The sequence below is a fragment of the Bacillus rossius genome, chromosome 10 (assembly GCF_032445375.1).
Source record: "Bacillus rossius redtenbacheri isolate Brsri chromosome 10, Brsri_v3, whole genome shotgun sequence".
NCBI lineage: Eukaryota > Metazoa > Arthropoda > Insecta > Phasmatodea > Bacillidae > Bacillus > Bacillus rossius.
The window spans coordinates 59,839,462-59,853,513 of record NC_086337.1 but is presented as its reverse complement, the minus strand read 5'-3'; the positions used below and the strand labels follow the sequence as shown (position 1 = coordinate 59,853,513).

Genomic DNA, 14,052 nt, shown 5'->3' with positions numbered 1-14,052 from the left:
CAAACTTCACACAGTGAAGAATCATATCAAGAAAACCTTCATGAAAATAATCAGGTTTCCGCTCGTCCCACACGTGCTGCTAAAGTAAGATACTTGCAAAACTTGACTAGCATTACACGAGCAGAAAGGTCTTATGATTTAGATGTTTCATGAGAGCGTGCGGCACAACGTGTGGCCGCTGAAAATGACGAACAACGAGAGCAACGTCTGCGATATTTGTGGCAGCGTGCGGCACAACGTGTAGCTAATGAAAATGACGAACAACGAGAGCAACGTCTGCGATATTTGTGGCAGCGTGCGGCACAACGTGTAGCTAATGAAAATGACGAACAACGAGAGCAACGTCTGCGATATTTGTGGCAGCGTGCGGCACAACGTGTAGCTAATGAAAATGACGAACAACGAGAGCAACGTCTGCGATATTTGTGGCAGCGTGCGGCACAACGTGTAGCTAATGAAAATGACGAACAACGAGAATACCGATTAGAAGAACAAAGACGTCGAGACGGAAGACGTCGTAGGGCTTTAGAACTTAATAATTATTTACCGACTTATAAATGAGCCGTTACTGCACCTGTGCAATATCACGCCTTAAGACCATTTGAAATTTTGTGTATCCATTGTGGTGCATTGCATTTGCCTAAGGAACGCGTTTCTAAACGTATAAATAGAAATTATTTTTGTGCCTGTTGTTTGCATGGACGAATTTTAATAGAACAGCCAAAATTTTCAAATGTATTAGTACGTCTCTTTTTAAACCTTCACCCACATTCGGAAGAATTTCATAAAAAAATAAGAAAGATAAACAACGCATCTTTTTCTCTAGCTTCCTTGAATGTAGAAGATGACAGAACAATAAATAGCCATGGCATTTATAGTTTTATTGTTTGTGGACAAGTATATCATAAAATGAATATGACAGCTCACCCGACGCAAAATGATGTTGGTGTATTTGAAAGACCACTGTACGGGCTACTATACTTTTTAGACCCTGATGAAGCCGTTAATTAAAGAGTTAACCATCCGCTTGATTCTGGAAATACTACCTCAATGATGAAGTTATTGGAGTTCATCATTCGAGCGTAAAATCTTTATTTACAGGGATATATAATGATGCGATAAGTAGAGGACGAAATGAATCGGTTAACTTCTGCCCAAGGGTTACCCCCACCATACGTAAAGCTTTTATTTAGACTTCCAGATCAAGCTGATCGCAGAAGGTTTAATATACCGGCGTGTAATGAGGTTTGTGCAGTTTTTACACTAAATGCTGATCAAAGCTTTACAGAAAATGAAATGATTGTTCACCAGCGCAATAAAAACATTGTCTCTTTAAATGATGTTTATAAGCGATTCGAGCCATTTACTTACCCATTATTTTACCCAGCCGGCACGGATGGTTTTAACAACAAAAAAAAAAAAATACCGAGCAAAGCTCGGTCATCCAGGTACTATAAATTTCACAGAGTTAAAACCATAGCGTGTATAAAATTTAAAGTGATGTAAAGTCTAAATTTAAAAAAAATCAGCTATAGTTGGTTTGCAGCTAGTGAACAATTGTGCTATCATAAGATTATGTAGTTTTAATAGACGTTTTGTATTCTTTCACCATCGGGTGAAACTAACATTCCCGTGAAACGTTAAATTATTACTGACATATTTGTCATACACTTTATTTCTGCTTGATCTGGGAAAGTAAAGATGTATACTCTCTTTCATATACTTAACATGTAATGTGAGAGCGTGAATTGCAAACTATACAACTTATTTCAATAATAAAAGTGGCTTTAATATACACCAAAAAATTACAACCCACTTACAAACGTTACTTGTGGCCAGTTTACACTAATAGGCGATGAGTGCCCACTATTTTGGATATTAAAAATATTGCCACTACTAGTTATTATTAAATTCTGATGCTTGATAAACAATGGGACCCAGCTGTTGACGCTAGTTGTAGTCAAAAATTGTGGGCTATAGTAACTGGTAGATACATATAAGTAAACAATTGATTTTCTTGGTCTAACCTCAAACCAAACACTCATTGGCTTAACAACACTTAAACAACAGTTTTAAAAAAATGGTATGATTATCGATAAAGTTGATAATTGAAAACACGGATAAAACGACATTTTCTAAAAATGAATCCTAGCTAGATCGATTTATCGCCCCCGAAAACCTCTCCATACTAAATTTAATGAAAATCGTTGGAGTCGTTTCCGAGATTCAGATTATATATAGGTATACAAGAATTGCTCGTTTAAAGATTTAAGATACTGAAAATTTAGACTGGAATATATACAAGAATTACATGCTACATTGGTTTAATATTATAAGATTTAAGAATTCTGTTTTTCTTTAACATTTAATTAAACATTTTTTGTACAAAACCACAACAGTATGATACGTACATTCCTATGTACTGTATTTACACTATCGATGAACTTGAACAATACAAACACAAAAGGTTTCGGAACATCAAGAAAACAATAAACATTTATACAGCTTTTCTTAAGTACAAATTTCACATGACTTATATTTTCGGTCTTATATCACTGAACTACGTCAACATCCAGCCTTAAAATAAAAAGGTTCAAAGTCAGGGCACAAATAAAACACAACACTAATGTAAATTTATACAATTAATCCAACTTCGTTACAATACAGAAGTTTACAATTCTGCAAGAAAGCAGCGTTTCTCATTTCTATAACGATAAACACAGCACTAAAACAACTCCAAACTGATACACGTGACAAGGTTTTGATAAAGTCACGAAAACATTGATGCGTTTGTTGTTTGATTTAAAGTATTATTTTCCAAACTAGAAATTCTTGTAGCGTCATAATATGAAAGCCTTAAACAAGTTGAACTTTTGTTAGAAATGTACGTTTTTCATAATCATTACAGCGTTATTTATTCATTATAGCATATTTAAATAAATCTGCAGTAAAGAGCTCTCTTACCACGCTATTAAAATACTTTATTAACAAAGCACGTAAACTTCTAATTAACATTATCTCTACCTATAAAATATTTTTTGAAGCATTTGTTACATGTCTCAACCATTTAAAATGTCTATTGACTCGTTGGCAGCATATGGAACAATAAATGACAGGATACGCTAATTATACTTGGACTTTTACCATTAATAAGCGCTTCACTTCTTGACTTCTAAAACCATACACTACAGCTATCAATACATTTGTTGCACGATAAACATTTTTAAGCTGATCAGAAATGTTGCTACTTATATCGCTTGCATAGAGTTAATGGTACGTTTAGTCAGTGTTACAAAATTTTACAGACAAATATTTAATATCATATAGGTTTTTACAGGTATGGTTTTCAATAACCGAATTTTTTTTCTTGAAATATTCTAAGACCAAGGGAATTTTTTTTTAATGTTAGGTGTTGTGGTTACATGGGTTAGAGTACAAATAGTAAAACAGATTTTTATGTTATCTTAGAGAGTTTAGATTTGAAGTACTATTTGTCATTACACATTGTTTCATTCTGTTTTCAAATTAACATATTTTTGCACGCAATAAAAATAATGGTAATTTAAACTTTTATTTACAATATCTAGGCTACCCTTTAAAATTAAATAATAAATTAAAGCTATTATAATTTAGTTTTATTCCTTGTAACCCAGGAAAGGGCTATGGGTTGGAGATATGAACTTTAGAGGGGAAATAATGTATTCAAAAATACAACAAAGTATCTTTTTTTCTTTTAGTGGGGATGGTTTCCTTTTTTGAGATGAATGATTCACGTTTTGTGTTTGCAGTCAAATATTAGCGAAGTTTTTTGCAGTAAAATACTAGTTCGTAAGGGCGCTGTGTTTATGTTATTACGTTACTGATTATGTTGCGATTATGATGGCGTGAATAAAAAGGGATGCATTTTCTTGGCCTTGTTTTATCTACTATTTAAGATTATGTTGTTCCCTAAACTTTATATCTCTCCAGGCAAACATGATAGTAAATTGTTACTTCGAGGGCTTATATCATTAAATATACACTTGCTCGCTTTATAGAAAACTGACTCACTAATGATGCCAAATAAATGTGTCTCTCAACAGTGTTCATGTTACACCTTTACTTGTGTGTAAAATTTTTGATTTGCTATTGGAATCAAGACACTAGCTCAAAAATTTTTCGAACTTCCCGCTATAACACTAATTTTGTCCTAAATTATATCTTATTCGGTCCCTGTGGGTAACCAGCCCTTGAACTAGTTAGTATAAAACTTCTTTCAATTAAACTCGAAAACTATAAAAATTACACTCTACTTTTTAAATAGATCAAAAAATTTCATTAAAAATTTATAGTTCGACTAAAGTCCAACGTTATAATATAAGTAGAACAATTATCAAAATTTTAATATGCAGAATCGGTAAAACTTGACTTATCATATACTTCATGAATTTATAATTTTGTTTGTAATAAGTATTGTAGGTATACATATATTTAGTTTACCGCTCCACTAACACTCACATTGAATCTTGTTGAACGTTTTACATACAGTATTTTGAAATTAATAAGATATTTCGTAACACTAAATACAAAATACTAACTGCTCATTGCTCATCGTAGTGTTGTGAAGAAATATACATTTAATATTATATCTTAATGTTTACCACTAATGTTGCATCTTTAGTGTTTGCTTGTTTAAATATAGATACAATAATCAATATTAAAGCAGTAGGCTGAAAAATTTACTGTTTAATCACTCGAAAACTTACGAAACGTCTTGGCAACTAGTATTCAAAGGAATATTTACATAATACAAAATCAAATTTTGTGCATGTAATATTTCCTTCTTTCAATTTAATGTTAAGTTTGTAAATTATATAGTTTAATAGTTTTTAGTTTCTGACATTGTTTGTTGTTTCACGCTACTGATTCAGCTAGAACCATTGCGAATAAATAAATGTAGTTAAACTATTTTTTCACTTTACCAAATTTCACTAAGTAATTTTTTGTTAATATTTATTATCTTCTTGGTTATCTTTGATGTGAGATTAGGTGGTGGAGTGGTTGTTATTAGATAAAGTGTTAGTTTTATAGTTTACCCAGCCATAAACTGCAAAATTTACTGTCCTACATGCAGTGCTAAAGAAATGTTTTTTTAGCTAGTTTGCAATATTAAAAATATTATTTTACTGTGTACAATAAGAATAATATTTTAATATGTTATCTGCTATCTTTACGCACGTATTCAATATAAAATATATTCTTAAGTTACAAGCGGTATATAATATTTAAAATCATTTAAATTACAATATTTATGCAAGATCTGTAAAATGTAAAAAATGATAATAAAAATACAATGTTTCAATACTTAATTACATTATCAGAAACTATCACATTTATGACTTTATTACGGTTGAAATATGTTCAAAATCTTAACATAATTTTCGTTTTATTTCACAATTTAACAAATATACTTTCTAAATTATCAAAATATCTGGCCCAATTTTAATCTTTGAGGTCGTATATCAAATCATTTTTTTTCTAAGAGTGCGTCGTAAAATCATAATTTTCAGTAAAGCAAATTTTTCCTCACTTTAAACGCAAAAACATTTTGTGAAAAATATATAATAATTACTTATCATTATATACTTTCAAGTTGAATATCCCGTTTTATATAAATTTCAAAACTTGTAATATATACATATTTTACACAGGCTCATGGTAAACTGATAAATTTGTTTAAGTATTTAATTAATTTAAAATATTAATGTTTTTGTTTTATTCTTGTATACAATGTTTCAATCAAAATTAATATTTTGAATAAGCAGCACAGGGCCTTGCTACGAAGTTACACCTATCATTGTTTTCCATTTTACAACAAGAAAGACGTACGGGTCTACGTAGTTTACACTCGAGTAATGATATTATTTGTATTATTTTCTTCAATAACATACTTTTTAATTTCTATGTCTTTAAAGTAAAAAGAGAAAAGGGAATAATAAAACAGTGACTTTGACAGCATGTTGTCAAACTTTGTAAATATTAGACTTATATATGTCCTAATAGATAACTAATTAATAAAATATGTCTATAAAATGGTATATGATATTTATTAAGTATTTGGAAAACAATTCCAAAATATCCAATACTGTATCCTACAATATTATAAAAGTAATTAACAACTTAATCCAAACGGGAATATTGGATACAGTGAACAATTTTGCACTTTCCCAACACTTTTGTTACAAAAATTCGATATGCTTCAAATGTTTTATGAATACTTAGTACGAAGTTTCAATCGTATCACTATAATACTAAGATAACTGTCTTATCCACTTTCATCAAATGGTTTAAAAAATTATATAGATGGTCTACTTTCTAGGCAAATTACCAAGTAAAGATTTTCATAATTTAAGCTACTTCTGTTGTTAATAGGTGTCAACATTTTTTATGTCTTCAAGAAATTTTAAAATGTATACCAAAGTGGATTGAAAGAATTTCGCATAACTCTAAATAGGAAAAAGTAAGAGATAAAAAAAGCACAAAAGCGTAGCAAAGATTAGTAGCGATGGATCCAAATAACACGGAGCAAAGCATAAGGCCACAAAGGAGCTTGAGAGAAAACATTTTCAAACAAAAAAACTCAAACTCTGTAAAAATAATAATTTTCAAATAGGTAATACTCGGTACAACCGAAAAAGTTAGTAAAACATGGCAGAAGGTAAAGGATACAGCTTTATTTATTCCAAAATGGAGAGCACTGATTTCGCTGTGTCGACTAGACAACTGTGAAAAAAAAAATCTTGGAGATGGATAAATAATTAAATCCTGAAAACATTAAAAAAAAAGTTGATTCTAAAATCATTCAAAGTTATTTCAAAATGCTTCAAATGACGCATAAAGTACCAAATATCATAAAAAGTTCAAGTTTCGTCTACAATGATCATTGTGGATATTTACTTTTAAATGTGTTCATAAAATCATCATGTGACAATAAAAGTATGTTTAAAGTCCAATACATGAAAAACATACTTTAATACGATTAAAATTGTGAATTAGCATTAATTTAATTTTTCGTAACTATTGATAATATATTGTAATTTCAGTTTAAATTTATTCTACGTTCTATAGCAGATACTTTATCCTGCAAGTAGACTTTTACATTATTATTTGTATATAAGTCTTAAAATTGTTCCACTGCTATTTATATAACACATATGTACATTGATATGTTTTATGTAAAAATAACTGATTAAAATTGCACAACACGGTAATGCACAAAACTTTAGAAAAAGAACATACACAAACAAATAAATATTTCCAATAAAAAATAAAAGTTTAAATTTTTACGGATACATAAACTCACAGGAAACATTTTATCCTTGTACACATTAGTTAAACACTTAAGTTTTTAATTACAACATTAATCAATAGTGCTTGATTCGTAATTGAAATTACAATTATGAAATAATTAACTTCACTTATTTGTTTGCAGAAAAATTGCTGCTTATGAAAGATGGTTAAAGTAAAGTAAATTTTTCTTACCGTTCGGAAGAACCCACCGTTTAGTGTTATAAGTTTATTCAATGTCATTCTAAAAATAGAGATTAACAAATATTTGGTCTGAATATTCCCGTTCATCACATAGATTTGTAAAGTAATTATTTCAATAAATTGATTAATAGTAATATTTAGCTATCCCTTTAGCAATGTGTTTAAGGTATAAGTTTAAAAATTGTAATAATGTTACATCAAGTTAACCACTTTTGTATTGGGTTTAAAGAGCTAAGCAATTATTAATAAATATTCATGAAATAATTTTCTTTCATTTATGACAATTCAAGCCTTTTACTCATTCTTTGGCAACAATAAATGCCATTCTGTAAAGTAACCAATGCTATCAAAAGATTTTTTCTCAACAATTAACTAAAAAACGTTAGGTTTTCAAATAACTGACTTAATATTATAGACTCTTAAGTGGAAAAAAGCTTAAATCGTGTTGCTGGGTTAGTTCATAAAAACTGAAAATAAAATTGCTGTAATGCTCTTGTAATACATTCAAATGCAAACAGAAATTAATTTATTCAAGTCAAGACTTGTCGTCAAAGAAATGTTTCTGTAACAAATACTTTTAGTCAAAATTCGCTGCACATAAACAACGTTGAGTTTTTAAGCCTACGTGATATAAGTTATGTTGAAGTTTTTAATATTTTTAAGATGCAAGAATAGAATTTTAAAGTTAGTTAAATATATATATAAGGATTATATGAAGTCGCCTGATCTGTACATGATTTATAGTAGGATGCAAATAATTACATTCACTTCTACCATAATTAAGTTAGGAGAGATATACAATAGACGCTCATTAAAAATCGAAATTATTGTTATGTTTTAAACTACACGAATTATAGCTAAATCAATGCCGTAATAGTCACTGAAAAATTAACGTTTTAGAATTCCTCGCTTTTTTTTAGGTATCCAAAGGGCACTAAATCACCAGTTATTTGCTAGGCACATTTAAATATTCTTTAAAGAGTGTTGTCACCAACTTCTCAGCTTATCTTTGAAAAACACAAGGAGGTATGCTAACCGGGCAACGAAGATTACTGTATTTGTTTATGATGTTTGGGGCTTCATTAACAGGCCCTTGCCAAAGTGTGTCGCCAACATCTTCCACATCGTCAGTGCTTCTCGTGAAAGCTTATAGACACGTGTAACTTAACCAAAAGCTACAGTGTAAATAAAGAAATACCACTGTCGTTCGCCTATCAATGTGTTGAACACAACCGCAAAACCAAAACATTCAGATGATGTTTATCACACCTTCACAGGACACACAATCGATATTTATGATAAAAAGGTCTAAATAACCTTGCGTAACAGTTATTAAATGTTTTTTTCTTGTCCTCCGAAAGAGAAAATCGAAGCTAACCGCAAGCAGTACAAAAAAACATTCATAACATCTAGTGATAACATTCCTTTAAATGTTCTAGGGCTACCTGCGCCGATTAACTCATGCATAACACGTTTAAAATATTTTTTTTACATCAACGAAATGATAGTCTCATAAGCCATAGTTTGTGCCTTGAGTAAAATAACCTGAGGTTTCAGTTAGTTTCTTAGGACCACGTGTCAGCTTTCTAGGGATTACACAATCCCCTTGCGTGCTGGAGCAATTCTCATTAGTCAAAGTAAATGTCTTTAATCGCAAGAACTGGAATTACAAGAAGAAACCTCCTAGCACATCAGCATCCTTCAGAGTAGGACGGTGCATTGCAGACAGGAGCCATCCTGACATGTCAAAGTTTGATTTCAATTTATGGAACTGAAACTCAAGAATATAATTTTTGAGACTTGTGTACTTGAACCCTCGCACGAAGCACATTACTTAACTGTAACTGAACTAACAGTAAACAATATCCTGACACCATGATTTGTAGATGCCTTTAGTCTTCAAAGTGATGCTCCTATAAAACAATAAGCTTTACCCCAAAGGGGTGAGTCATACCAGATGTCTTCAATTTCCCAAACTGAAGTAAGAGCAAAAAATCTCCCGATGTTTTGAGTCATTATAAATTCTCCAGTCTTCGAAAATGCTGCCCCTGGAACAGTTTTCTTAATGTGATGATTCGTAGCAGATGCTTGGAATCTTCAGATGCAGAGTTTCAGTAAACAATCCGTCGGAGCGATGTGCCGAAGCAAATGCCTTCAATCTTTTGAACTTGAGTTCCAGTAATCGATGTTCTGACGTGATGCCTTCAGTCTCCGCAACTGTAGTTCCCCGCCGCGACGAGTCCCAGGAGATGCCCTGGATGTCGGGAGGTCTCGCAGAGGAGCGCCGAGCCTAGAAGCCCTCGATGACGTCGTACACCTCGAGACTGGACAGCACGATGTAGACGATCCACAGCGATATGAGGAAGCCGCCGGTGAAGTACTTGATGAGCAGCGGCCCGCCCAGCTCTCCGCCCGTGAGCTTGGAGCGGCGCGCCACCAGCAGCAGGATGGCGAGGAGCGCCTCCGTGCAGAAGATGGTCACCGAGAAGGCCATGCTGCGGACAGGCGATCCAACAACACCGGCTCAACCACAGCACATCTCCAGATTCACTTCTCGCAGTCACTCCTGTACTTCACTTTTACTTTGCCTTTTTGACACGTGTATGCATTAATTCAAATAGTTTAATAATTTAATGCATTTTTGACTGAAATAAAGCATTTATCAAGAACTCGAAATTCTCAAAGTCCTTTGGTTTAACAGATTACATAGATAACCTCAATTTGTTCTAGATTGAAGAGGATTTTGATGACTTTTGGATTCGCGTGAGGAAAAACCTACTTTGACTTGTGGGTTTTTAGCGGGCCATTATTTAGTTAGTTGTTTTGCAGATTTGATATTTTTTTTCCCCTAAATTTTTGTAAGATGTGGCAGTTTCTTTATGGATTTGTTGCATGGACTGATGGTTCTTAGTGATTTTGTTACAATGAACATGCAGTTGTTGGTCGTGAATAAGTAGTAGTGTTATGGCCTCAATTTTGTAGGTTTTTAGTGGATTTGAAAACTGTTAACATGTTTGTAAGTTTTAGAGACCAACAAAGTTTTTATTGAACTGTTTATATCACTTACAAACAGTTATAAAAATTAAAATACAATTGGTTGTTCTAACAAAATTGTTTATTTTATCTACCTATGTTTTGTGATACTAAATATTGATTTTGGTATTTAAACTTTTTGTTTAGTTAATTATATATTTGGTGACTTGATGTAGGCTTTTGGGCATACGCTTTTGCTTGGCTAAGCAATGGCGTATGTCCAAAAGCCTACATCAAGTCATGCACTCCCATTGCACAAATCTTTCAAAGATAATATATGTTTGGTGGGATGAATGTCATTGCCATTCGACATGAAATGATAATTTTGAACTTAACACAGCAAAATTACTTTTATATAGAAACGTTTACACGGCCATTTGATGTCCTTTGTAATGGAAATTAATATAAATGCCTGCTTTTCTTAAGCTAAATGGTTTGTGAATTTATAAGACGAATCACTACAAAAAATACTATTCATGGTTTTAATCATTTTTTTAAACTACAGCAGTCCCCAGTATGTTTGCAATCAATGCACTGAAGTAGGCTATTGAAGTTCGGTATTGGATAAAATGGTTAAAATCATATAAATAATAAAGTAGCTTCTTTGTGAAACATAAACCTAGAACTTCCAGAACTAACCAATATAATATTCGAAGAAGCATAATGGAAACTACCCAATTTTTTGAAAATACAAGATAAACTAACAAGGTGGCCAGAGTACAAAGTATTCCTTAAATTTATACACCAGAAGATGAAATATTTATTCTTTGAGTATGAGTGTATGATCAATCTAAAACTCCCGAGCACTCGAAAATGTTTATAACAATCTTAGGCGGATTGCCTCTGATAACTGCTGTCTTTATCTTATCAGTCAAAACGCAAGGAGTGTGTTGTGAATATACACTTGACCTTTCCTTCAGAAGATTATTCAATATACATGCAGAAAACAAGTTTTCAAAAATCGTTACAGCACATTCACTCCGAAAATTTACTGCAATTCTAGTTGTTTTTATTCCCAAGAATGCCACGGTTCATGTACAGCCACAACTTCTGTGTACCCAGGTGGCACCACATACTAGTCCTCACACCCAACACACTTCGCACTCAACCCAGGAAATGCTTGCGGAAACAAAGGTTGAGTTGTATCACCAGTCTAGAAGGAGAGATGCTCCTTTCAATCGTGATGGAGGGTTGGAAACATCTCACCTCCTAAGCCCCTTCTCCGGCCGCACAAAGATTTGAATCAAATGGGGCCACCAGAGAAGGGGCGAGGCCCGTCCCACATGCCATCATGGTCGTGTTCCTGTCAACCACACCACGGCCCACTGTGGCACCCGCTGGCACGTGTGTCGAGCTGGAGCTGTACTCACAGATATATTCCGACTTCGCGGCCGGCATTTCTCAACATTCCCCTCCCAATGTGCGTCCTTGAAGGGTAGTGTGGGAGTATCTTCCAGTTCTCTTTTATATACAGAACTGCTAGGGATCGCTCCCTGTTGTTTATCGTGAGGGTATTAGACCAGCGGCTGGGGCCACCAACCCAGCATAGTCACCGCCTCAGCCCCTCTACCGCACTCAGCTGACCAGACAGTTGGCTGTGTCCTGAGACTATCAGCACTGCTGGCGCCTAGATCACACTGGGACCCAGTGACCCCGTGGTCCGGTGGAGGACTGTCCAGGCCAGCACTCCGCATCGGGCCAGGGAACCCTCGGAGCCTGCTCCAGGCCGGAGGACACTCACTTGCCCGGGTCGACGAGGAACTGGGTGCCGCGCGCGGCGTGCACGATGGCCGCCAGCGACCAGGCCACGCCGATGCCCAGGAACACATTCACGGCGTTGCTGCCCGTCACGTTGCCGATGGACGCGTCGGCGTACTTGTCTTGGATCGCCGCCACCTTGCTGGCGAATGTGTCTGCGAGCACACACACCACCGAGTATTACTGGTAGCTCTGAACCTCGCATACAGACCACTCTAGATGACATTACCCTTTTTTGTGGCTGAAGCTACAAGGACTGCCACCTTTTCGTGGCTGGGGACTCGATGGCCTCAATTTTATCATGGGATGAGACCCCAATGGATCTAACCTCAATGGCTTCAACGTTTTCGTGGATGGAGCCTTAATGATTGCCAAATTTAAATGGATGAACCTCAAATAACTGCAATTTTTTGATTCATGATGCCCTAATGTCTGCCATTTCTTATTGTGTGAGACCCCAGTTACAGCAACATTTTCTTTGGTGAGGCCCCAATGAATAAATAATATGTTTTTCATTTTATAGAAACCAATAATTACTTGGATTTTTTTCATGGAAATATCTATGCTGAGAGTTTATTATCGCTTTCAAAAAATGTTGCCTCAATAAATAACCATTTCATTAAAATTCAATATGTTAAAACGCATTTTTCCACTAGAATCTTTAAAATGTATTTAATTAGGTAAAAATGTAATTCGTTGTCACAGTGACTTAAAGTTAAGAATTATTATGAAAACTAACTTATTATATTGTAATATATTTAAAAAAATAAACAGAGTTAAAATATTCATACAACAAAATTATACTTACGATTCTGTACCACAATTAAATATTTAACTCACTTAAAAATTCAAAAGAGAGAAAAAGGTTTTATTGCAAGCCAAATAACAACATTACGTCTGCATTTCAAATTCCCAAAAAAAGAATCTCAATTAGTAACATTTAGCAGGAAAAATAGTTCACAAAGTTAACAGTGGTAGTGTTAGCTCATGCGGTGCACTTTGTGTTGGGTTCAGCTGACAGAGACAAGCTAAGACGTGCTAAGGTAAGAAACAAGTCCAAACATTAAAACAAAACTGTCCAAGAAGTTTCTTTGAACTTATACTAATCCTAGGTGTCTTTGTGTGGACTTCGGGGGTGACAAAATTTTCCAATAAAATGTTTGTTACATGAACACTACTCATATATACAGGCAATTGTTGACGAGGTGGAGTAACCGGAAGGGCTGTTGACTGGAAAACCGCACCAATGTGAAGCGCGCGCTCGCAGCATTGACCGGCAGTAGTCGCCGTAGAGCACGCGTGGGTGAACTATGCATCGCGCGCAGCTCACATGAGTGAGGGGGAACTCATTGGCATAATGTAAAGGCTGGTAAACATTAACATAACATCAATTACCAGCTCCTTCTTTTATTGTACTTCGTCACGAATCTTTTTTGTATGGTAGTAGTAAAGAAATGGAGTTACGACGCCAAGGTCCAGGGTGAGGTGCATGAGGTGGCGACCACCATATTGGGTTCTGACATCACGGCGGCCATCTTGGATGAATAAATCACCATTTCACTTTTCTTTATTGTCTCCATCTTGAATTCTGATGTTACGGTGGCCATCTTGGATGACCTTGACCTTGACCTTGGCCCTTGGTCTCCATCTTGAATTTCACCATCTTAAAATCGAGCGCCCCAATCCCTGAACAATGCAATTGTAGTTACGGCCAGCATCTTGCATGGGTAT

At 34.3% G+C, this 14,052-nt stretch overlaps 1 protein-coding gene across 4 annotated transcripts in view; it reads right to left on the bottom strand.

The window, feature by feature from the left end:
- Window positions 1-2,346: 2,346 nt before the first annotated feature.
- LOC134536288 (sodium/calcium exchanger 3) overlaps window positions 2,347-14,052 on the bottom strand; it is a 114,422-nt gene continuing 102,716 nt past the window's right edge. For all 4 annotated transcript variants that reach the window (XM_063376037.1, XM_063376035.1, XM_063376039.1 and 1 more), the window contains exons 7-8: window positions 12,305-12,476; window positions 2,347-10,025 (exon numbers count right to left, since the gene is read on the bottom strand). In XM_063376037.1, the coding sequence (XP_063232107.1) occupies window positions 9,821-10,025; window positions 12,305-12,476 (377 nt within the window). In that variant the 3' untranslated portion in view covers window positions 2,347-9,820. The remainder of the gene's footprint in view (window positions 10,026-12,304; window positions 12,477-14,052) is intronic.